We start from the raw sequence: 26,851 nt of genomic DNA on the forward strand, positions 1-26,851 counted from the left end.
TTGTAACCAGCCTTGTAATTTGCTTTCTTCCTGCTTTCCTGGAGCACATGACTATTGTTCCATACTGTAACCACTTAAGTGGCAAAATTCACATGTCTGTGATAGTTGCATTTTTAGCATATTTCATTTTTATGTCATCTCGTCTAAAAAGCTCAGTTCTGTCAATGTTTAATTTTGCCTTCTTTGCCTTATTAGTTTTAAAATAATTTTACACTATTATGTTCAGTAATGTATGAATAAATATTTGTAATTCAATGATAATTAATACAGGATAAAGCTGGTGTACTTTGTAGTTACTTGGTCCAATAGTGGAGCTGAAAAACCTCTTGATCACTCAAAAACTCTATAGTATATATATATCTCCCATCAGGAAGGTTTCTAGCATCCTGAATGTATATCATTGTATATCAAGAGCCGTGGTGCAATGCTTAGAATATAGCATTGAAGGCTACTTCTGCTGACTGTCAACTACCAGCAGTTCGGCAGTTTGAGTCTCACTGGCTCAAGATTGACTCAGTCTTCCATCCTTCTGAGGTCAGTAAAATGAGAACCCAGATTGTTGGGGGCAATATGCTGACACTGTAAAACCGCTTGAAGAGGGCTGTAAAGCACTGTGAAGCGGTATATAAGTGCTATTGCTATTGTAATGCATGCACGTTGTAGTTGGAAATATATGGGTAATAGTATGTTGGCTTCAAGATAATTTTGGGTTATCCCAGCGTGCATAGAATAATTTGATTGTGTTTGGGATAAAACAGGTCTTGGGTTGTGGTTGTATCATATTAGGCAAAAACACTCTTAATATTAGCAGGAAATGCTTCATGAACCCAGTATGCTACTTCTGTGCCATTTAAAAAAAAAGTTACATGAATGCCTTGATTAACCAGTCATTATAGGTGACAGAGGGTAATAGCTGATTATGACCCAAGGCATATAAAAGATAACAAACTTAAATTAATGAATTATATGAAAGAAACATATATATGTATATATATGTATTTGTGATATTAGAAAAGAAGGTGAGGATATAATACATCTCAACGAACTTCTCACCTTGTGGAGTGGAATTGATGGTTATAAGCCAAGTGATTAAGGTGTTGGTTTTACTTATGGATAGAGGAGCTTACATATACAGTATGTCAGAAAATACATTTGGGCTATTTAGGTTGTTAATATGTATGTAGGAAAGTAGGAATCAACAGGATGGTGATGGTTTCATATTATTCTACAATAAGTAGAAGAAACAAAATGGAGTTTTGAAAAACTGCAATATTCGGAGTCAATGTAGGGTTCAATATATTTATTTCCACATATTTGGAAATATCTTTGGGTATATAATGCTTGGAATCTATATATATAAAAGCAAAAACCACTCGCGCATTAATCACTAAATCTCCAGAACCGTAAAGCCTACGAACTTGAAATTTGCCATGTATGTTCCTCTTGGCTTCTAGATGCTCACTAAGAAAGGATTTTTCGAAATGACCATCAGGGCATTATTATTTCCTATATTATTATTAACACGCTCTGATGCTAACACATTCTACTTCCCCTCCCAACTTGAAAATAACTCCAGAGAGAATGGGATAGCATAGGACAAGCTTCTTTGGGGAAAGACTCATGGAGAGAAGGGGCTAGAAAGCCTGAAGTCGAGAAGGGGATAGGAGAGGAGACGTTTATGTGGGGCAAGGAGAGAAGGGGGACAGGAAATGATCTATGGGGCCAGCCTGAGGGAGAGAGGGGGAGAGGAGAGGGTCTATGGGCCAAGCCTGAGGGAGAGGAGGGGATAGGAGAGGATCTATGGGACATGCCAGAGGGAGAGTAGGGGATAGGAGAGGATCTATGGGGCCAGCCTGAGGGAGAGAAGGGGAGAGGAGAAGGTCTATGAGGCCAGCCTGAGGGAGAGAAGGCGGTAGGATAAGAGAGGCTTCTGGAGCCACCCTGAGGGAGAGGAGAGGACAGGAGAGGCTTTTGTGGGGCTAGCCTGAGAGAGAGAAGGGGAGAGGAGAGGTCGATCATAACTACTCATTAATTTTCAAACTCTAAGTGTCGATTTATCAAGCTCGATCGCATAGTTTCCGAGCATGGGTAATCAGCTAGTATTTAATATAATCAATAGAAATATAAAATCCTAGAGATGGGATTTGATACGGTATATTGAGCTGATATATTAGGACTCAGGGGAAGCAAATTAGATATATTCCATTTTATCCTATAACCAGAATATTCTCCAAAATACTACACAACCTTTATAAAATTAGGCAAAGTAGAATGTTGATCCAAATTTGCTAAAATAGAAGCAGAAATGCAGAAATAATTTATACTCACACTTTAGAATTTATTACTTTCAAAGTAATACCCTCAATATTTTTAAAAATGCCTTACATATGTAGACTCAGGGAACTCACTTGGTAAAGGATAAGTCTACAGCCCTCTATACCCGGATAAGTCTACAGCCCTCTATACCCTACAATGGGCAAATGCATTAAACTGGCATATATTGCTGAGACCTGGAAACTATAGCCCTGTCAAAATTTGCCTTTCCAGACTTCCCAAATCGAAAGCTAGGGAGGAGTGGTTGTTACAATAGTATAGGAGACCTTTGATGTGACAACCTGTGCAAGTAAATGTACATGGAATGGGAAACAGACATAAGCTAGAATTACTATTGGAATACTGATTGCCTAGAAATCTAGGAGCTCTTGGGTATTGTTAGAGCTTCCAAGATGGACATTGGGGAACTTCAAACTTTGTCCTGGGGAGAGAGGGCTGGAGTGGTTTGTACACGATGGCTTTGGGCTTGCTCCATATAATTTTGGCCATATGGGTAGGCACATGCTAGATCTAGTCTTTCCTTCTGTGCGTATGAGAAATAAACTGGAGATAGAGGACATTGATATCTACCCTTTACTGTAGTTAAATCACTTCTTCATCAAACTCCCTCACAGATGCCTCCGACCTCTATAAAAGTAGAAGACCGTTAAAAGTAGAAGTATAATGATGCCAGTATAAATTAAAACATGGTATTTCCTTTGTTCTTTTCTTATTTCATGTCTTTAATATCTTTTGCTCATAATTTCTTACTCCTGTTTTATACTTTGCATTATGTTGCTTATCCAGAGTGTGAGCAGTATGATGAGTACAATATGTCTAAAAAAGCTTAAATGAGATTTCCCACAAGTGCTACATGAAGATGTTATGTCTGTTACATAGAGTGATATTTTTTAAAAAATGTGTGCCACATTTTCGTTCAGATAACTGAATTTTTATATTCTGATTGTTGATGACTTTAGATTTAAAGTCTTAAATAAAGTTTAAATTATATGGATTTCAACACTTAGAATTCTGTATGTTGGCTGGAGTATTTTGGGAATTGAGGCCCACACATCTTCAAACAGCTGAGGTTGAGGAATATTGTTGTAACCTATCATGTTGAATGGTAAAAAAGTATTTCTTAATGAGGAGCTCAGCTTCTTTTTAATAGAATAGAATAGAATAGAATAGAATAGAATAGAATTTTATTGGCCAAGTGTGATTGGACACACAAGGAATTTGTCTTGGTGCATATGCTCTCAGTGTACATAAAAGAAAAGATACGTTCATCAAGGTACAACATTTACAACACAATTGATGATCAATATATCAATATAAATCATAAGGATTGCCAGCAACAAGTTATAGTCATACAGTCATAAGTGGAAAGAGATTGGTGATGGGAACTATGAAACGATTAATAGTAGTGCAGATTCAGTAAATAGTCTGACAGTGTTGAGGGAATTATTTGTTTAGCAGAGTGATGTAATGATCTCTCCACCTTTAACAGTTTTGTTTACTATGAAGCCTTGTAGGTCTAATACGTTTAACACAGACTAACTATTCCTGTTTGCTCTGATTGTAATCCTTTGTAGCTGAATAGAAATGTGGTAACTTAAATATTAAGTCTTAGGGAGATAAGATGAATTCTATTTTCAGATCATTTTTTCTGAAATAGAAATATTAATATATTAAAATTATTAATTTTAAATTAAATCATTAAATATAATAGTTACCATCCAATTCTGAAGTAAAAATAAAAACAGAACAAAATAAAAACAGAAATTAGAATGTTTCTGCCATCATGCATTATGTCCTAGCCAAAGTATTGATCCAATTGCCAAGTCTGATACAGAGTTGATAATCAAGATATTACTACATAAAATATTGTTGGAAAATTGATGAGACTGATATTTAATTTTTCTTGGAAACTGGAATAAAAGCAAAAGTGAATCACAGTTATTTAATCATTTTTCTGATATATGCTATAGGCTACTGCTGAACCTGAAACGGGCAAAGAAGACCGGGGAAGTTATTCAAGAAGAAAGCTAGTCTCCAACTGGCACCGTTATGAAGAAAGTGAGAAAGAAACACAAAATGGCAGTGGTGAATCTCAGCGTGGGACAGACTTCAGTGTACTGCTTAGCTCAGCAGGTAAGAAAGAAGAATCATAGGTAGTAGTCAATTTCTATTGATTATTTGTCTGCAATTCGTCTTATAGTAATGCATATTTGTCTTATAATAGTGACATTTGGAATTTTCCTGTGTTTGTTAACTTATTAGTTAAAACCCCATTACAAATTTAGAAGTTTTCGCCGATCTTTTTAGAAAAAAGGTTAGGAACCCCAAAAAACAGCTTTAGATCAAGTTAGTTTGTAAACTTGAGTTTGTAAAACCTTAGGAGACAAGTGGAAGAGCCTCAGCCAGGCAATGATTAGTCAAGAGACGGATCACAGAAGGAATGGGGATGGAGAAAGGGTCTCAAAAGGTACTCTCCCAGACAGTAAAGTCAGAGGAGGGAAGAAATGCTCTTAGACTTGCAAGGCTTTGTTACTGTGACCCAACAATAAAGGTAAAATTAGTACTCATGGGGTTTTGTTGTTGTTGTTAATTTCCTGTCTGGACTTCCTTAAAGGGCTGACTGTCCAGTGGCTCTTTTATGTTGGCATAACATAACAGCATTTTTAGAAGAGAATATTTAGGCCTTTAATTGCTGCTTCTGATCTGTTATTAGCATTGATCATTCTTCTCTTAATTGCTAAGGCAAAATCACACATAACAGTAAGTATGGGCCACTGTACTTGTTTTGCAACTGCAATTGAGACCAGCAGCGTACTAGTTAAATGGAGTGGTTGCTAAGTGAAGAAAAACTCACAGGACTGTGATTGTGCTTACAATTTTACACAGGACAACACATACTCCCTAACTGTAATGGTGAATATATGACTGAGAACAAAATGCTGTGAGAGTTGTAAATGTGGGCATTGATTGCAAAGTTACTTTTTCATAATCATTGTAACTGTGAATGATCACTGTCTAAGGCAATCACTAAGTGAGGATGACCTGTAGCTGGGATGACCACTATTTTTTAAAAAATAGCTATATAAATACTCAAGATGTTTATACAGAGTATGATCTAAATTAATCAACAACAAGTTTCATTGACTATTCAAGAGAAATAGACAAAGCAGGCCACTCCCCTTTTTATTTTAGATTTGGGAAGAAAGATTTTTTGGGGATATTTCATATGTTATTTTTATTGTATTGTCAGTATTACCATTGTTGTTTTCATGAGTATTATTTTTTTCTATTATTATCAACAGTGTGGCCTTATCCTTGCCACTGATTCCACTGAGAGTATTCTGTATTAGATAGATAGAGTAGTTTGGGCAAAAATGTACAAGTACAGCAATAGAGGTCTCGGTGAAGAGGTTTCTTTTCAAGTGACCTAGAAACTGAGTTGAAACAAGAGAAGGAAATATGAGTTCTCTGCCCCTGTTTTAACTGTATTGATTATTAACTTGGAGAAATGTTTCAGTGCAGTGCAAAGTGGATTGAACCAGCTCTATAACACTTTTGAGTATGCTCTTAGCTATGAGAGAGTGACTTTTTATAGTAGTTTTTAATCTGATATTTGCTGTAAGGTTAAGCCATTTCAGCTTTCTGTGTGGGTAGAAAGTATGTTTCTAGGTTATAAAAATGTTTCTATTATTTTTTTAAAAAATCTTCATGAATGCTTGATTCATGAAGAGACTCCTTGATGGAAATAATTTTTGATCTTTCCCCTGGTGTTGTGGTAGTATAGTACTTTAAAAAAATGATTCCATTGTTTTTGCTTGGCATATTTTTGTAGTTGTGGTTTGCTGCCAGTAAGGAAATCAAATATTAAATGAATTGCCTGATGTATTTTCTTTGTTAGATGTCTTTAGTCTGTTTCTCTAGGTTCCATTATGTTTACATAAATTCATCTCTAATAATTTTTAATGATAACATATGGATTTGTCTTATACATTTTGAGGTTGCAAAATTAATTCTCCTCATGTATCCTTTTGCTTCGGGTCAGAATAGTGAAAATGAAATTTTGCTGGGGGAGTCAAGGACGATGTGGACAGTTTTTCATTAATTAATTCAAAAGAAAACAATGCATATTTATTATGTGTTATTGGTGAAGGCAAGGTGATGGTGATAGCATCAGAGGTGAAATAGAAGGATTATAATCTTGCTTATTCTTTCATGATTTTCTGGTATGATAATAAAATACAAAGAATATTTAAAAAAATGATGGAAATCTATATACTTTGTTTTAGTAACCTACACCTAGTGGTGAAATCTGAACTGTTTCGCTACCGGTTCGCTGGCCGTGCATGTGCACTGTGTGCCAAGTGCGTGCTGTACACATGCATGCACAGTTTGCACCAAACGTGCGCTGCACGTGCATGTATAATACACACCAAAAGGAGGCTTGGGAAGGTAAGTAGAACAGCGAGGGTGGGGGGAATCAGCTCTGGCGCGCGATCTTGGGAACCTTTTTAAAACCTTTTTTAAAGCATTTTTTACTACCAGTTCGGGCAAATAGGTAGTACAAAATGCTTTAAAAAAGTAAAAAAAAAGGTTCCGACGATCGTGCGTTACAGCTGTGATTGTCGGAACCTTTCTTTTATTTTTTTAAAGCATTTTTTTACTACCTATTCACCTGAACCGGTAGTAAAAAAATGCTTAAAAAGTAAAAAAAAAGTTCCGACGATCAGCTGTGACGTGCGACCGTCAGAACTTTTTTTTTCACTTTTTAAAGCATTTTTAATGTAATGCTTTAACTTAATCCTTAAAAAGTATTTTTTTACTACTGGTTTGGTGAACCAGTAGTATTTTTTACTATTGATTTGGGTGAATTGGCCCGAACCGGTAGCATTTCACCCCTGCCTACACCCCCTTTACATAGAGTTCAGTTATCATATATTAGTTCAAAATATAGTAATAAAGGAAAAACGGGCTTGAAATGAAACAAATGATGGCGTTCTACTCCATTATTTCAAGGCAGAGTGGGATAAGCATGAATGATTTGACCTCTTTGATTTTTTTCCCACATTTGGTAGGTGAAGGTTTGGAGGTTCTCTGTACAGAGAGAGAATCCATGGAGGTTCTCTTTACAGAACAATTTGCTGTAGTGGTAAAGATGCTGGTCTAGGAACCTGTAACTTTACATTGTTGTGAACAAAGGATAGTATCAATACTTGAAGGATATAGAAGAAAAAGCTGATAAAAAAACCCACATGGAGTTGGTTTAAAATCAGGAGATTTAAAGAAAGAAACTGTAGGCTTTATTTTAGCGGTTTAGGAACAAGCTTTGCAAACTAATTGCATGAAGATGAAAATTCAACATGTAACAAACAACAACAAATGTTACCTTTGTAACAAAAAGAATGAAACAACTCACCATTTGATTGGCTGGAGCAAAATTTCACAGACTGACTACAAGGAGCTTCATGATTGAGTTGCCAAAGTTATTCATTAGAATAAAACTTTGGGACCATCAGTAGCAATAGCACTTCGATTTATATGCCGCTTCATACCTCTCTTACAGAGTTAGCATAGCGTCCCCAACAATCTGGGTCCTCATTTTATTGACCTCGGAAGGATGGAAGGCTGAGTCAACCTTGAGCCATTCAGAATCAAACTCCTGGATTGAGCAGTGAGTTAGCCTGCAGTATTGCATTCTAAGCACTGCGCCACCATGGCTTTCCCTCTCAAGTTGAGAAGGTTTTGAAAATGAGCTGGTTTAGATGGTATAGGACTTTAAGATCCAAACAGAAATATATTTTGTTTAAAACATGCCTAATATTGATAGAATTAAAAAGAAGAAAATCTGGTTCATTGATGTTGGGTGATGCTGGGTGAAGTTAGAATCGAGGAAAAACAACTGAAAAAACTATGAAATCCTGGGAATTGCAGATCGAAGTTAAATGCTTGTGAAAAAGAAATTCATTGTTATACCAATTGTGATTAGAGTCTTTGGAGAGATACCTAAATGACTTCCTTGTTATCCAGAAATACTGAAATTATCAGACCGGAACATCCTAATTAGTTTTTTTTTTTTAAAGTACCCTTTTTGGAACTGCCTATACTTTTTGATAATTCTTAGATTCTTAGTTAAGACTTGAATTATTAAGTTTTCTCCAGTCTTAAACTCTGAATCTAACTGTAGATTACCCACACATAATACAGAAAAATCAGGATTTTCACTTTATGTGAAATTTCCCATAAATGGAGAAACTCTCAATTGCAGATGTTCATCATCTATGAATGGAAGGAAATGAGCACACAATAAGACTAGTATCCTAACTGAACTGAAGTAGAAGTCTAAGCATATTATCTGGAAGCATGAGCCTCTGAACTTAATTGGATGTGCTACATAGGTAAGCATGCATAGGTTTCCTTGTGTTTTCCACCCATCACAACAGCCTCTATCGATTTGTTTCTTTTTTACAAAGAGAAAAGAAAAATTGCTTCATGCCCTTCTCCACTGCAGTTTACTAAATTGCTAAATTGATCCATCCCCAGCAGGGCAAAAACCTATGTGTATTTATTCAACAAGTAAAAAAACCCCACTTAATCCAGTGCTTCTTACTGCAGATGCTTGCTGCGTCTAAATGTCTATAATCTGTTTTGTGGGGGTTTATATCCTTTTTCTTCTATGTATAATCTAGTTTTGGAGTAGGAGAGTGCCCTGAATTTAAAGCTGTCCTTTTTAAATCTTTCAGGTCACTGATTAATTTATTCATGCAGTTTATATAGCTTTCCTATCTCATTTTTATGTGACCTTTCCCACATAGATAATCCAACTCATTGGTTTTATCAGATTGATGAAAGAGTAAGCAGTTCTATATCAATAAAGACTGAGCAGCACATGCTAAGAAATCCCAAGCTGCACCTTTCATGTAACAGCAGTTTTCCCTTGTGATTTCCCCATCTACATCTGTAGTTTTAACTTAACAGGAACAGGAAATGTCAACAATTACTATTTATTTTAATGAAGATCTGATATGATTTTTTTCTCCAGATTAATAGATATGTTAATGCTTATTAAGTGATTACTTCTCAGGTCCATTTCTGTTCAAGAAATTGAAGCATGTTATGGTTTTCCTTGCTTTCGAAGGAAAAAGATCACAGAGTCTGCAAATAAAAGAAAGGGGGAGTGGAAAGGAAAGAAAACATCATGTGCCAATAGGAATTTCAGTTTCTGTAAATCCAATGCTATGTGTTTAAGAGTTACAAAATAGACTTTCACAAGTTTTTTTGTTAAAAAGGTTTGTTAAGCAGTTTGGCCACAGAAATTGTCAGGGTTTTCTGAGACACTGGGGGAATTTCTTGGTACTTTTGACGGACAGCTTTGTTTCAAATATTTATTCTATCAATTTTTACAAATTCTGCATTTATAAATTCCTATCCTGCAAGATGATTTGGATTCTTTGAGGAGATGAAGATTTATATGGCTTCTTAGAGTGATATTCTGTGACATGGACAGCTATATATAAAAATGGTTGATAAATAAATAAATACAATTACATGGTGGCACTGTGGTTAGAATGCAGTATTGCAGGCTACTTCTGCTGACTGTGGGCTGACTGCACTTTGGCAGTTCGATTCTGAATGCCTCAGATTGTTGGGGGCAATATACTGACTCTGTAAACTGCTAAGAGAGAGAGGGCTGTGAATCTCAGCCTTCTCAGTGCTATTGTTATTGCTACAAGTCACTATGATTTTATTTATAAAATATATAGGACACCCCTCTCCCCCCAATCTCAAAGTCTCTAAGTGGTATATGAGACAAGCAGCAATCCTAAAGCCTTCTAGAAAAGACAGCGTTATAAAAGGGACTGTAGAGAACTATGGAAATGAATCTAGTCTGTTCTTTCCCTCCTGGATTTCTGGTGAACAGTTAAGATCTAGATGTTTCACAGAAAGGGAGCATGGTATAATGAAGGGTTAAAATTGGTATGGATATAGTTCTGCTTATCTTTTTGATAATTTTCTTGTTAATTTTGTTGATATTATATATAACTTTATATTTTTTTGAGTGCATTTTTAGTCAGTGAAATTATGTAAATTGCTAGATATTTAAAATCTTTGGTGTGAACAACATACAAATAAAGTAAGTAAAAATAATATAATTCAAGAGCATTAATTGTATAATGGTCTTGCAGTGGTAAAAATGTTATATGTTATTTAAAACAAACTAACCATTACAAATTAAACCTCTACATTTTGTTTTCAGTTTTGCAAACTACATATGTTTCAGATGTTTTTCATTCCAGTTTTAGATTATAGAAGAAACTGACTAAAGCAAGGAAGAAATGCCAGATTTTCATTTGCAGTATATGCAGTAGAAAATCATTTATCACAGGACATTTGAAAATAGTTTGATGATGACAATGATTATGTGCTGTCAAGTTGGTATCGACTCTTAGCAAACACATAGATTTTCTCCATGAGAAGATAGTTGAATATAAACAATAAAGAAACTTCTAGATAAGAACATGTTGCAAAGCAGATTGTTATAAGAAAATTCTTGTCTAGAGTGAGGGAAAAACAGCAGACTTCTTTTCATAAAAGCAATGATCTAATTGCTTAAATTATATGTTTCAAACTGTGAGGAGTTATACATTATTTATAAATATTTTTAATATTTTAATTAAAAAAGCAAAGTCACACAAACATTACCATTTGTATTATGAAATATTTTCAACAATACAATTGAATAAACCATGGTAATTTAAAAAAGTAAATGACTAGATGCTAAATAGTGTTTTGAAGCAATTTCTCCTCTTTTATTGGTCATGTTCAATTCTACTTAAGATTTTTCTGAAATACATACTCCAATATATTTACTTAGGATCTGCTTCTTCATACATATATTTAGGACAATGGCTATATAAAATATTCTCTCCTCCTCCTCGTTCCCTAAAAATATTATTTTATTTATTATAATATATGACTATATTATATTTATATTTGATAAACATAATTATATTTAATAAATATAATATTTATTATAAAATAAACATTTATTTTCTAAAACTCCAGCTTCTATTTATTTTTCCAAATTGATTGCAGGAGAAAACCTGTTGGCTTTTTGTGAAAGCTGTTCATTTTTCAATTAAGACATAGAGATTTTATTTGCTGTTTCTTTACCAAACCTTCAATGGATTTGTACTTTCTGCTGAGAATGTGAGATTATATATTTTTGTTTCTTAGCTTTGTCGCTTATCTCTTGAGAATTGAATAGACTCTGCAAACTTTGACATAAGAAATAACTTAAGAGTCTTCACAATATGTGAGGCCACAAATATCCTTGTGTTTCAGTATTAGGGTGAAGGGTGCGCTTCAAGGTTTTGGTAACTATCTTCAAAGCGCTCCATGGCATAGGGCTGGGTTACTTACGGGACCGTCTGCTGCCACCGATTGCCTCCCACCGACCCATGCGCTCTCACAGGGAGGGACTCCTCAGGGTGCCGTCAGCCAGGCAGTGCCGGCTGGCGACACCCAGGGGAAGGGCCTTTTCTGTGGGGGCTCCCACCCTCTGGAACGAACTTTTCCCAGGACTTTGCCAACTTCCTGACCTTCGAACCTTTCGCCGCAAGCTTGACACATCTATTTATTTGCGCAGGACTGGACTAGAATTTCAAATTTTAAATTTGGTTTTAACAGGGTTTTATTATCTTATTGTAATTTTTTAATATTCGGCCTTATTTAATAAGTTTTTTAATTGGTGTTTTATTTTGTATTTATATGTATGTTTTTATTAGGCTGTAAACCGCCCTGAGTCCCTTGGGAGATAGGGTGGTATAAAAATGCGATTAAATAAAATGTCACGAGTTTGACACCCCTGGTGCATAGATCCTTAATGTACTTTAGTAATATCAGATCTCTGCATGGAGTCAGATGATGACGGGAGACTGTGTTTAAAGAACTGGTATGTATGTGGAGACTTACCAGTCCATACATTTAAATTTGGAAGTAGCAAACTATCTCAGAAAATGTGCAGTTGTCTTTTGTATTTGAGATTATATGGGATTTAGTAAGAGAATACAGGAGTTAGATACTAATTATCCATTTTAAATATATCCTTTAAATTATATTTAAAACATGAATCTGTAAATGACATACAAAAAACTACATTCATTGCTAAGCTAGCAGCCTTCTGCTTATGCAACAAGGTTCCCTGACACTCTCCTTGTCTAATTTGAGTATCTCCTGTTCTGTTGCAAACTCCCTTCTTTTTAAAAGTTGGCATTAGTTGGCCGCGGTGTGGCTCAGGCTCTAAGAAGCCTGTTATTAAAACACAGCTGCCTGCAATTACTGCAGGCTCGAGTCCCACCAGGCCCAAGGTTGACTCAGCCTTCCATCCTTTTTTAAGGTAGGTAAAATGAGGACCCAGATTGTTGGGGGGGGCAATAAGTTGACTTTGTAAATATACAAATAGAATGAGACTATTGCCTTACACACTGTAAGCCGCCCTGAGTCTTCGGAGAAGGGCGGAATATAAATGTAAATTTAAAAAAAATCCCATTGGTTAATTGTAAAAGGCAGCTTACAACCTTTGACAATATGTTTAACACCATTAAACAACAATATCTGCCTATTGCAGATCCTCGGGAAGGATTCAGTAAGTGGAATCTATACATCTGGCTGATTATATCACCAACCATTATACATCAGTATCGATTGATTTTTAAAGTTGTGTTAATGTTCAGAAGCAGGGCAACTAGATTTTGATGTTTAGTTAATTAAGCACAGACTTAATTTGAAGTCCCTTGCAGGAGTAAAGTCATGAAATAATTTAAAATTATTTTCAAGCAAACTAGATTCTGTACTTTTATTTTGGGCATCCTTTGAAGCTTAACAAACACAAGAGAAGCCATAATACTAATAATATAATGTAAGATTTTCCCCAAGTGACTGGCCCAAAATAATTCAGCTCTATGATTGATCTAAGTGATAATTCTACCCAAATTGAGTACTGCATTATAGTATACTAATATTATGTAACTGTTTTACTATGGCTCAATGCACATAAAGGAAAGGTTTTCCATAATTTTTAGAAAGCATCCTTTTTTATTTCAAGGCATAGTTTCACGTTACTATTTTTAATGCTTTTATCATTTTCAGCTATATGAATTGTGGATGAAATACCACCTTCCTATATTTTTTTAAAGTTATGATAATGACGTCTTATTTTGTCTTTTATGTAATATATTTGGGACTAACCAGCATGCTATGCAAATTGTGTTTTTATGTATTATGTCTTCAAATAAAATATGAATAGCGGCTGATGGTATGAATAAAATATATCTGATTTTATAAGCAGTTCTGCACAGTTCAAACAATATACTAGCTATATAAATTCATTGATTTTGTTATCTTGTAAAAATTCAGGAACTCCCAAATGGGTAATAATTTAAAATAATTTTATTTCTGTTCACTTATGTCTGATTTTTAAAGAATGCTTAGAAAAATCCCTGCATATTTTCTGGTAAAGTTTTTCAGAAGGGATTTGCAGAGCAAATATCAATTCAGTTTTGTAAAGTGGCCATGAGCCCAGCAAGGATGATCACCTGATTTTTTTTAAAAAAAAAATTTAAATCCCATTTTCATTATTTTTTAAAAATAACTCAAAGTGGGGAACATAGCCAAGACTCCTCCGTCTTCCTATTTTCTCCACAATAACAACCCTCTGATGTAAGTTGGACTGAGACAGAGTGACTGGCCCAAAGTCATGTAGCTAGCTTTGATGCCTAAGACGGAACTAGAACTCACAGTCTTCTGGTTTCTAACCTGGTGCCTTAACCACTGGACCAAACTGTCTCTCCTCTAAAAAGTAAGCACATAACAAATAAATACAAAACACTCAGGCTTCATACTATGTTTTGGAAAAAGTTTTATTACATTGTATTCAGTATTTCACCGCATCAAAATGATAAGACTTTAAGATTATGATTTCGGAATGTGCTTCACTTCAACTAATGCTCTTTTCAGTGTGCCCCTTTGAATGCTTCATCTTCTGTGTATATCTCACTTGGGCCAAAAGGAATTGTTTCCAAATAAACATACATTGAAACCCTAATGTAACCTAGTGAAATATTTTATTTAGCATTCCTCAGTGGGTATATGTGTGTGCACATATACATAACTCAGTGGTGGGCTGCAACTGGTTTAACAACCTGTTTTATGAGCGCACGCTTTGTACGTGCACATGAGCTTCACACATGCACATGCCTAATACTTGTGCGCAGTATTATACAGTGTTCAAAATACAGCAATTTGACACCTAGCTGCTTACTTCTAAGGCAGCCCCGGTAAGTAGATCAGTGAAGGCACGGAAATCAGCTGTGCCACGCGAATCAGCTGAGCCGGAAAGAAGGAAATATAGGACATGATAGGGCAGGAGTGGGTGAGTCGGGCCAGCTGATTGTTGGAACTACCGGTTCACCCAAACCGGTCCGAACAGGCAGCAGCCCACCACTGACATATCTGCATACATACAGAAAGATCTTTTGTGTAAGAAGCAAACATCTTTTGGACATTTGGACTCATTGGCAAAACATTTCAGTCATGCTTAATAGGCTATTTGGCTAAAATTGCTGAGAGAAATTCATTATTGTATTTCTTTGGGATTTAAAATGAAAAAAACTTGATCTAAGTTTAGGCTTCAAATAGTCTTGACTAAACTGCATTAACCCTGCTAAACCAGAATTCATTTGACTTGAGAAAAAATTAGGAATACATAGAGATAGAACAAATTACCGCAATTCCTGAAATCAGAAAATGTGAGTTGTGAAATAATTTAAATGATTTCCATAGTTATATGAACAAAAACATTATTTTCTTACAAAATCAATCAGGTCCCTTTAATATATACCAAGATATTAGCCATTTATAAGAAAAAAAAATCAGAAATTGGCAATTGTAGGCTGGATAACCATCTGTTCAACATTTGCTTTTTAAAAGTTCCCAACATTACATACTTTCTTCTTTATCAAGCAAGCTGTTCCTTTTTTATTCATTTGTTGTGCTAAAAGCAGGAAATGTCAAATTTATTTATTTTTTGGCACTTAAAAACTGAATTTGGAAGTCCTGTGATTTCAAAGAATATATATCTTTACTATTTATTTTAGAAGATTAGACTGCTATCTTGCATTAAATGACATAAATTATTGGCTGAAAATGCTAGGAATTAACTCTAAGAATATTACACTTTATGTCTATATATATAATTAAATTACATCGTAGAAATCTGTATTAATTTGATCATTTGTCTTACAGAATTTTTTTTACTATCCGATCATGAGGAAAGGAGATATATAGCTGTAATGATCAATGTCATGATATATTAGATGGATGTGATCCTTAAATAAAAGTATTGTTTTGGGGAAAAAATGCCTGTTATTCATAGTTACTGCATTTTAGGTGATAAGAATAGACCAAAAAGTGCCAACTGATTCATTGTTTTGTTAAAGAGCTGCCTCATAATTTTAAGCATGTACTATAATAGGCTCAGTTTAATAGTCTAAAAGATAAGCATAGCCCTTTCTGGAGCTTAGAGGATATCTGTTTAGGTGTCATTCTGACTTTTTACTTCAGAATGAATTTATTACTATAACTAGCCTGGTGTTTTCTTTTCTTCTTAAGTCTGGTTGTTAATGTTCTTAGCTTTCTTCCAATTCACTATTATCAGCATGTCAGAATAAAGTTTAAAAATACTTAATTGCAGCAGTATTTATGATAAATCATTCATAATTTTCGTTGCCATTTGCTTTTATTTTAAATACTTATTCTTTAGATCATATGCCTACTTTGGTTAATTTCCCCAGTAGAGACTTGGAACATCTTCTAGAGCCATCCAGCCACTGTTACTGTCAAAGTGATAGTAATGGGGTCATGTCAACTGGCTGAATGATTTCATGAAGGTTCTAGAAGTTACAAGTGGAGAAAAGCTTTTAGTTTCAGGAAGCCTTAGAGACCAATTATAATACTTTTAGACAAAAAAAATTGATGCCTTCTAAATTCAAGAAAAAGACATATAGTCAGCTTTACTCATGCTGTTGCTGTCAATTGCATGGCATCCTCTTAGGGAAGAATTGCAACCACATATAGTAGATACTTTTCAAATCCTTAATTTGAAAGTGCTACAAATGATTAGATTTTTTCATAAACTAAAATGTTGAAAGCATGTGCCAAAGGAAGTCATCTGATTCACCTCCTTGTAAAGGTTGAAAATGAGTCAGTCAAATGTATCCTCTTTTTTTCCTGAGAGCCTTCAGAAATTCTTATTTCTTTTAAATAACAGAATCAATCATCATTCAGATCAGAAATTTATTCTTCTGCAGTGTATATCTAGAAAGTTCTCAGTACCTCATAATTTTTACTGAAACTATTCTTTGTACATTATTTTTTACTGTATTCCTTATATTTTGTCTTATTTATATTTCTTCCAATAGGACATTTGGCTTATCACTAATCTTCAGCTCAAACTCAAAATATATAAGGTTCAGGCACATCCATTTGTGGGTATCAAAAAAATAAATAAAAATGAAATGGCAATCAGAACCATTTCTTCAAAGTTATACTCCTTTTTCATATGTGCCTGCAAAATAGTGGGCCTTGCCCAATCGTGATTGCCATCTTAATTTTTCTGACTCTCCCCGGAGATGTTACTCCTTGTGTTCCCCTTTCTAATGCTAATGATAGATATGTTAGTAATCTTAACTGCCATTAAAGATTTTTTGGCATTAAGTATTAAGTTTCTGGCTTGTTGATGTTGTATAACCATTTTGTATTCATTCTTAGTCATTAATACATGAGCATACCTATATATTGCTTTGGTTCTCAATTATACATCTGATTCATGGCATAGTACCAAATAAACCCATATAATATGCCTAACTGCTTTCTGTTAGCCAAGGTGTAGAGTGGAATATTTTTCAGGATCATCTTTCATAAAAGATTCTATAGATCCTGCACAGAAACAGAATGGCAAATGTTCCCTCTTATAAACCATTATAATGCAAAATTAGATTTGGAATACATTGGAGAAAGAAGAAACCAGTGAAGTAAAAACAAAACAAGGGAAACATCTCTTCCATAGATAGGAACTTTCATTTCCCTGATTGGAGAGTAAAGTGTATAAGGATTCTGAACAATGCTTAGATCCAGAAGCAGATTGGCAACCAGTGCAACTCATGGAGCAGAGGTGTAATATCTGTTCTTCTGGAGGCATCTATAATTGCCATGCTGCTGCATTCTATACCACCTGAAGAGAGCTAGTTTCGTGTAGTGGTTAAGCCATCAGGCTATAAACCAGTGGTGGGCTGCCCCTGATTCGGTCCAGTTCTTGCGAACAGGTAGTAAAACCGGCGGGAGGCTCCGCCCACCTGCCCGGACATCACTGTGTACAATCTGCACATGCGCAAGCGTGCTCCCATTGCAAACCAGTAGTAAAGTTAAGTATAACCCACCCCTGCTATAAACATGGTGACTTTGAGTTCTAGTTCTGTCTTAGGCACAATGCCAGCTGGGTGTTCTTAGGCCAGTTACTGTCTCTCAGCCCTAGGAAGAACAAGACTGGCAAACCATTCCTAAAATCATACCAAGAAAACTTCAGGGACTTGTCTGGGCATGAGTCAAACCTACAAACACATTCTTACACAATAAGAACATCTTAAATACCTTTCCTAAATGTCTGTTGAAACAGAGATATGCACCATCCATAGTATCCTTCAATAGACAATAATATAGAAGGTAAATGTGGGTGTTATGACATTTTTCCCCTTCTTAAATGTTTATAATTCTGTAATAGGAGTAAGCCCAGATGAATTCCTGGGAGCATCTTTTGAATAGATATGATAGGATTTTGCTGTTAGTATAATAATGACAGACAATCTGGACTAGATGTTTTAATATGCGTAATTCATTTATATGGGAGGCTGTTTACAATTCATTTCATTTTGTTTTTTAAATAAATAAAATGAGCAGTGAGCATAATTAAATTTAAATGATGAATTAATATGCAAATTAGACTTTATTAATCAAGCATTTTCACATTGTTCTACAATATGATCCTTTGTTATTATACATTTTAAAGGCACATTTTCTATCTATTTGTATTGATATATATGCAAATGTTGCAGTTCCCCTTTGCTGTCACATTTGCTAAAATTGAATCTGAATGCTTCAGTCTGGAACAAGGGAATTTTACTTTTCCTTAATGAGTATAATAGACTATGTGTAGCACAACTTGTTCTTATTACTGTTGAAAGAGCAAATATAATAAATTATTCAGTATGAATTCTGAAGTTGTGCCGAACACACTGTTGTGACCTGTGCCTACCTAAGCAACTATGATTAAGAACCAAGCATAGTTTTCAGTAGGACTCCTCTAGTGTCATGTTGCTTGATTGTTTTACTACCACTTGTCCTCTCATTCATACTAGACTTAACGTTAATTATTCATTCTACTTTCACACTATTTCCCTTTGCCAACCTCTTCTTCATCTTTGTAACTTTTGAACATCGCTCTGCTTTTTCATTATTTAATTTTGAAAGAAATGAGATAATAAAATGAAGACCAAATATTTCAGATGAGAGATCTAGCAATTAATATAGAAGAGTTTACGCATCAATATGGTAAAAATTGGTAGAATAAATGTAATTTAATAACATTCATCTATGAAAATCTAACCCGAATGTTTTAAATTATTAAATGTATATAAGATATATAATTGAAATGAGATGATTTTTGAAACTAAGAAAAGAGAGAACTCCATTAAAAGTTTTTAATTTAAATAGGACAGTGACCATTGTAGTCAATGTTCAAGTTTACAGTAAAATCTTAAATGGGCACTTCATATATCACATATATTCACATCACATATGTGGTAATTATGGTTTTCAGTTAGGTATCATTATTCAAGTTGATTGCACTTAAAATACAGTATGAATTTTTTGCTTTATATGTTTAAGATTTATTGCTGAATGCTGATGTGTATAGTGCCAGGTCAATAAGGGACATGGAATAGAAAATAAGTATAGACAGAAAGGAATATTTGTATCTCAGGGTTGAACTGTGGGGGCTTTGGTGATCTCTGAGCTTGGTTTTTTTCTTGCAGATGTTTCATTACCAAACTAGATAACATCATCAGTTTGCAAGAAAACAACCAAGCTCAGGGAGCACCAAGGACCCCATAGAAAATAAGTGAAAATTAAAAATCATGCTTCTTTTTTCTTGAAGGCAGAGAGTTCCAACTCTGAGATACAGTACAGTGAAGATTAGTTGTGCTGCCAAACTTTGACCTGCCTAAGAACATAAGAAAAACCATTTTGTGTCATGTTAATCCTCAGTTTAATGGATTAGATAAAGAAGGGATTCTGCAAAGACATTTATCCATCAAATAACAAATGATCCGAGAACATCTCCCTACCCTCAAAAGGAATCTGAGGATTCACCTGAGGATTAAGAAGCTGCCCAAGCTATAAAGATTCAGGTACTGCTTCTGCCATTAAAACCAACTGGATAACTACAAATAGATGGATCAAGGACAAGTAGCGGATGAGGAAGGAAGAAGGTGGTGTGAATCAGTTTCTGAAAACACTTAAAACAAAGATTGCCCAGCATTGTAAGACCAGGCTAATGCAGAAGCCATAATAGTTTCCAGAGGCAACAAAGAGCCACAGAGATACAGTAAATAGCAGCCCTAGACACCAGATGGTACCAACTCCGATGACCCTCTGGATCGAGCAAATTGTCTGTTAAATCTGAAGTCCACTAAACCAAAGTCTATTAAATCCATCAATTTACTCTATTTAAAAATGCCCATTTCAAAAGAACACTTTTTGCAGTACAACATCCACGTTAAGCTCATGAAGAAGCAATGGTAATAAGTAATCACTGAACGATGCAGAAGAGTGAAAAATAAAAATATCTCTAACCACTCACCATGGCTATATAGGAGGCTTTTTTCTAATGCCTGAGTGGATGGCACATTTTTCTGCGTGATCAACTTGCCCTGCAATAGCTGCCAGAAAGCAGCCCATGTTTGGCACTGAATTAAGTGCTTCCAAAATAAAGCACAAGGAGCCGTAACATTCACACTTCTGCATTTCAAAATGTCAACCAACCAAAGCTCAACATACCAAAGAAAGCACGTTTGTTTAGTTTTTACATTTAGCACTATCAATCTAAAGTGTTGCTGATCAGCAGCACTAGGAACACTTGTGATATGTGCACTGCAAGTGTGGAAACTCGTGTCTGCGATTTTATTGGCTAATATTTGACGAATGAATGAAATCCTACCAATCCAATTGCAATTTAGAAAGCAGGCCATTCGTGCAGCTTTATTTTTGTCCTTAGGTCAGTAGAATCCACGTGGGTTTTTTTCCTGAAGTAATGATACAACTCTCAGTGTACAGGTTTTTTATCCTGAGGTTATAAAGTCTAAGGTTAGCTATTTCAAGCTTGAAACATTTGGCATACTCCTACTAGCACTCTGTTGCCACAGTAACTAACTTGATGCCAATGGAATACTCACAAGTAGAGAGCAGACACAACATTATCCTCTCATTCATGTCCCTCAGCAACTACTGTTAAATAATAAGTTACAGAATTGACTTATTTTTAAGTAAGAGTTCTACAAGCCTGGAGTATTCCCTGGAAATTCTTACGATTGTGCCAATTCCCAAACAATGAATGGGGCTTTTACAAGTTTCAGTTCCCATTGCACTATCATTTCAGAAATAATAACTGCATTTTGGAATGACAGGCAGAATGAAGGAAAAACATTACAAAATAGAAAGGTTTGGCAGTTTGGGAAAATGAAAAAAAAAAGCAAAAGTATTTCACAATTTTATATATATATTCTATTCATTTTACTGAGCTTTTTTAAGCTCAGTGGACCTTATTCCTAAGGCACATTTATCAGTAAGAATTAATAAATAAATCTGAACCTTTTGTAATTTACAATTCTTGAATAATGATAATTGTATTTATATCTGAATTGTACTATTTTGACTCTCATATGAATTTATTGTTTTTCTTGATCATTATATGTATCAACTTTTCTATTTTATATATATCAATCCTGAATCTGCATGATTTAATTGTCATTTAATACATGTTTCAGATTTAATTTTTGTGTTATATCCTTTTCGATTTCACCATTAGATCTAGGGAGCAATATCAGGAGAACCAAAATTTTAGCTTCTTGTACTGGACCAATTCTACATTTTGATATAGGATGGTATTGCTAATAAGTATTCGTAATGGAGCCCATCTTAGCTTCTTCTGTGCCTTTTTTAGAACAGCTAATTTTCTTAACTGAAAAAATTCATTGCTGTGCTATGGCAACTGGTAGTCTCTGCCTCCTCCCCCAGATATACTTATGATGTGAAACTGAGAAAATAATGAAGAATAATAGTGGGAGAACATGCCCTTACGGAAGGACAATGCTAATTTTTAAAAAAGTGGTAAATATAGTAGCAGTTGGATTTGCTGCCTTTTGTCATCTAACTTAAATGACTGCCATTAATGTATCTATCATTGAGCTGTGTCTCTCTGGGTTGTCAAATGTAACTCAATACTGTGATTGCAATAAAATTATAGATACACACCTTGTGCTATTTGATTTACCATTTTTTACTAATCTAAAGCAAAATACCCACTGCAGTTCTGTCAACAAAGCCACATTAATGAAAAGTTTTCCCAGGTTTCACCGTGCAATTGTTTTTAACAGGAGATGCTCATAAACATTGGATTTCACATCTGAGGTACACTAAGATGTTCTATCAGACATTTTCAGCAAAAAGCAGGTAAAATTTTAGATATTTAGGCACAGTTGTTTATTTAATATGATCACTAGCTAATGGTGTGTTGATAGTTTCTCCTAGCTGATCATTTCATAGGTTAATGGCCCAGGTTGATTATTTGATATTTTGTTGTTAGATCTAATTAGGGCTAACATTATTAGGTGTAATGAACCAGCTGCAGAGTTGTAGATTAGGGCCAAGGCCTCACTATTTTCCTTCCATTTCTTCTCCAGGAGTGGCAATTTACTGAGCCCAATGAGAAGCAGTCAGCATGGCTTCTGGACCTGTATGTTGGCCTTACTCTGGAGTTTCTGGAAGCAAAACAGCTGCCTAATTTGTCTGTTTATCCTGATACCTTGTTCACAGAATCACTCAAACTGAGGCTTAGACACCTGCAGTAAAGGAAACAACACAATTTGTTTCATGTATACCAGATCAATATGCTTCCCTTTATAAGGAATTTTATGTCCAATCACACTTGGCCAATAAAATTCTATAAGGAGTCCTCAGAGCAAGGTAGCCAGGTTGATATGTCTGTAGGGTTTACCTGTATATGCTCCTCTAATGACAGTCTTGCAATTGTCATACTTGCAGATGGAGTGACTGTCTTATGGATGGGTAGCTGGGGTGACATTTAAGAGGAGAGATGTAGAAGAGTCAGCAGCAAATTTCTCACATCAGATATAATAATAATAATAATAATAATAATAATAATAATAATAATAATAATAATAATAATAATAATAATAATAATAATAATAATAATTTTTTAATTTGTATACCGCCCTTTTCCCGAAGGACTCAGGGCAGTGAACAGGCAAATAAAATACAAACAGAAACATACATCATAATTAAAACAACAGGTATCAGATTCCTTTTGACTATTCTTGGAATTAATGCTCCAGGTAACAACTGTGAACATCTCTAGCATTATATGTGAGCTACTCAGTCAAATTCAACAGATTTGGAAATCTCCATAGTTGAAGGTAGAAATCTGAAAGATGCGGAAGGCAATGTGCCTCTTTAAATATGTAATGGTATGTGAGAAAGACTGAGGAATGGGGTGAAGACATGCTGCCTAAGGAACAATCAAAGAAGAGGGAATAGGCTAAAGGCTGTATAATTGGCAGAAAAAGAGGCTGAGAAGGGATTCTCCTTAGCATCTCAGGCTTTAAAAGTGACAGTTGAAGATTTGTCTTCAGACTTACAAGATTTTGTTAATGTAGCCTTGCATAAAATAGAACTAGTTCATCTGGATAATAATCTATACAAAGTTGCAAAAGAATAATACAATTTCATTTAGTCTCTATAAGTAATACATTAAAGTACTGCCCTAGAACAGGGGTCTCCAACCTTGGCAACTTTAAGACTTGTGGACTTCAACTCCCAGAATTCCTCAGCCAGCTTTGCTTGGAATTGAAGTCTACAAGTCTTAAAGTTGCCAAAGTTGGAGACCCCTGCCCTAGAATGTCACACCATTGAAAGAAGGGGAATACTTATGTCTCACTATGAAATTATTTATTTTTCCTGATTTTCCATAGTATAGTTTTGAGTCAACTCTGGGACCTGGGGATTGGTGGCACAATCTTGTACTGATTTAGCTCCTTTCTCCAATTGGCACTGATAGGAAATGAGATACCATAAAGCAGGGGTGTCAAACTCATGTTGTCATGGCAGCATCATGTGGCGTATCTGGACTTTTTCCCTCTTTGCTAAACCGGGCATGGGTGTGGCCAGCACATGACACATCTGGCTTATGGGCCAGGAGTTTGACAGCTCTGCCATAGAGCTTGGTGCTCTCTCTGCTCCATTTTAACATCTACATGAAGCCTTTGAATGTCAGCATCCATCATGGCAGGATGAGGTATCATTTGTAGGTAGAGGATATACAGGCGTATATATCCCTTTAGAGCAAAATAAGTGAAGTTGTGCATGTCTTCATGTGGTGCTTGGAGGCTGTGGACATCTGGATGGGGGACCCCAGTAAGATGAAGTGGTTTTAGATCCTCTGCATCTTTGATCCTGGGTGGTGTTGCACTGCCCCAGACAAGCCAGGTACTTAATTTGGAGATTCTTCTGGACTCAAGGAGCATGTGGCAGTCATAGAAAGGCCTTTGCTCAACTTCAAGTTGTGTGCCAATTACTCCCCTTCCTGAACTGAGAAGCCCTCCTTTCAAAAACTCATACCCTGGTGATTTCCTGGATGGACTAGTGTAATGTGATCTACCTAGGGCTACCTTTGAACATTATCTAGAAGATGCAACTAGTGCAGAATAGAGTGGTGCGAGCAGTTCTGTGTGCTCCTAGGGTTGTGTGTGCTACAGTTCTGCTATGTGAACTGCACCTGGTACCAGTTTGCTTCTGGGTTCACTTCAAGGTTCAGTTATCAGTTTTAAAACCCTTCATAGCATGGCCAGGTTACTTGAGGAACTCTCTTGTTCCAATTACATTGACCCATCCTGCCTGGTCAGGCATGGAGGGCATACTGCAGATCCCGTTGGTTAAATAATTTGGACTGGCGGGATCTAGGAAGAGGCCTTCTTTAACATTGACCCTGCCTCTTGGAAAATCTTAGTCCAGAGGTGAGGCAAGCCTTTTTTAGCCTTCCAGAAGACTGTTAAGACTCTGTTCTACCAAATAGCCTGAGGGTCAAAGTGTGTTATGCAATCCCAGGAATGACTGGTGGCTATTTTTAAGTTTGATTTTTTTTATTTTTAGTTTGTAAATTTCAACTTTGTTTATAATTGCTTTTATCTGGGCTTTTTAGTTACATTTTTATATTTTATGTTGTTTGTAAACTGCCCGGAATCACTTTAGTAAGATAGGTGATTTAGAAATTTGATAAATAAAAAAACATTAATATTATTGTTCACATTGACTAGATGTAGTGCTGTTTGTGCATAAACATATGCATCTGAAACCATTTAATATATCATTGCCTTTTGCTGTAATGAAAAGTTTTGAATAGGTTTTTTTCTTGTAAAAAGTATTTATTCCATTTTCACAGCTTGCCCCTTTGGATAATAAACAATAAATAAGATAATGAACATTTTAACTAAAATTCAGTTGTAAACATAAATTTGTATGCAGTGCCCAAGCTGTGCACATCATGTGTTTTCACCTCAGAAAACTAAGTATCTGTTTAAAATACTCTGAGTGAAGTTGCTGCAATGCAATGATTCTAGAGAAAATGTATGTGGCAGGGTGAATATTGATCCCACCAATATGATGTATCTCCTGCTGATAGAAGAAATTACAGTACAAGCTCCAATGTTGAAATAACATTCATATATTTGATATATATAGGGGTTCTTGTGTGTGTGTGTGGAAATCCCCTCAGAGCTGTTCTATTAAAATACAGAATAACTTGAGTACATTCATTCACTCACCTCAGTCCTCATACTAGAATTTTTTAACCATGTTTTTCTGAAGTTGCCTCAGTGTCCTAGATTGTTGGTAATAAATACAGTGACAGTACACAAAGAGAAAAGTATACACCGCAACAGTATATCAGTAAATTCTAGTGGGCTTAAATCAAATCTTTGAATTTGTAAAAGGTGCATTCAGAGTTTCACTGGTTTGGAAGAAGCCAGAATATGTAAAATGTTACGTGAGTCTAGCCTATGCTTTTTAAAGCAGTAGAAGAAACAAGTCTCTGGGAATAAATCTCTCCCCCCCTTATCTCTCTTGCACATACACCTATCTGTCTATCTCCACCTCTAGGGAGACAGCCAAAATATTTCAATTTTATGAGTACCCGTCCAGCCCTAAGTAACTAAGGCACTTGACTCGAAAGTAGGAGATTTTGAGTGCTTGTCATTCCTTAAGACATGAAATCTGGTTGGGTGATTTTCAACCAGTTACTCTCTCTCAACCCAATCCACATCACAAGGTTGTTTTTGTGGAGAAAATAGGCAGGAGAATTATATACATTGCTTTAAATTGTTAAGTAAAGGTGGGATATAAATCTAATAATAAATAGTAGAATCAGAAAATAATATTATTTACTCTTTGCTCCTTGATGAAAAGTTGGCTCCATCTTTGATAAACAGATTTTACTTTCAGTGAATTTAACCCAATGATTCCTCATATGTATTTCTTGTTAAAATATATTCTCTTTTATTTAAAGGAGTGATCTCTTACAGTTGTTGACAGATTATCATTAAAGCCTTGTTAATAATTTTTCTTGAAATATTTTGATACAAATATAATTTGTAATACTGTTTAGTGTTCATCATCAGATGCATTTCCTGAGTTTAATGGAAACACAAGTTCCGTGTGAAATTTTTTGACAACTTTCACTTAAAACTGAAATTTTAATAGCACATTGCATTTAAATTTGAAAAATGAGGGAAGATTGATAAACTCATCAAAAGAAATAGGTAGAAGGGTTAGAAAATGACTCCATTTTAGTCTATTTTTATTATGAAAAATTTCAGTTCTTTTGAATTGAATTGATGCAGTGGTAGTTTTCAGTGTATTTGGTAGATTCCCCACCCCCAATGAAACTCCAGTTGACGGGGAGCAGATTTATGTAGTGCTTAGGGTATGAGGCCATAAACTGAGAGATTGTTCAGGTCTAGTCCCACCTTAGGCAAGAACCCAACTGGGTGATCTTGAACCAGTCAGTCCCAGCCCAAGGAAGGAAGCAGTGGCAAACCACTTATAAAAATGTAAAGAAAAC

At 35.3% G+C, this 26,851-nt stretch overlaps 2 protein-coding genes across 3 annotated transcripts in view; one reads left to right on the top strand and one right to left on the bottom strand.

Annotated features, from left to right (window-relative positions):
* Positions 1 to 26,851, bottom strand: part of CHRM5 (cholinergic receptor muscarinic 5) — a 78,968-nt gene that overhangs the window by 44,375 nt on the left and 7,742 nt on the right. The gene's annotated exons all lie outside the window — the stretch shown is intronic.
* AVEN (apoptosis and caspase activation inhibitor) overlaps positions 1 to 26,851 on the top strand; it is a 141,354-nt gene that overhangs the window by 36,169 nt on the left and 78,334 nt on the right. For both annotated transcript variants that reach the window (XM_058162135.1, XM_058162133.1), the window contains exon 2: positions 4,305 to 4,467. In XM_058162135.1, coding sequence (XP_058018118.1) covers positions 4,305 to 4,467 — 163 coding nt within the window. The remainder of the gene's footprint in view (positions 1 to 4,304; positions 4,468 to 26,851) is intronic.

The sequence above is a fragment of the Ahaetulla prasina genome, chromosome 1, assembly GCF_028640845.1.
Source record: "Ahaetulla prasina isolate Xishuangbanna chromosome 1, ASM2864084v1, whole genome shotgun sequence".
In the NCBI taxonomy this organism is placed as follows: Eukaryota; Metazoa; Chordata; class Lepidosauria; order Squamata; family Colubridae; genus Ahaetulla; species Ahaetulla prasina.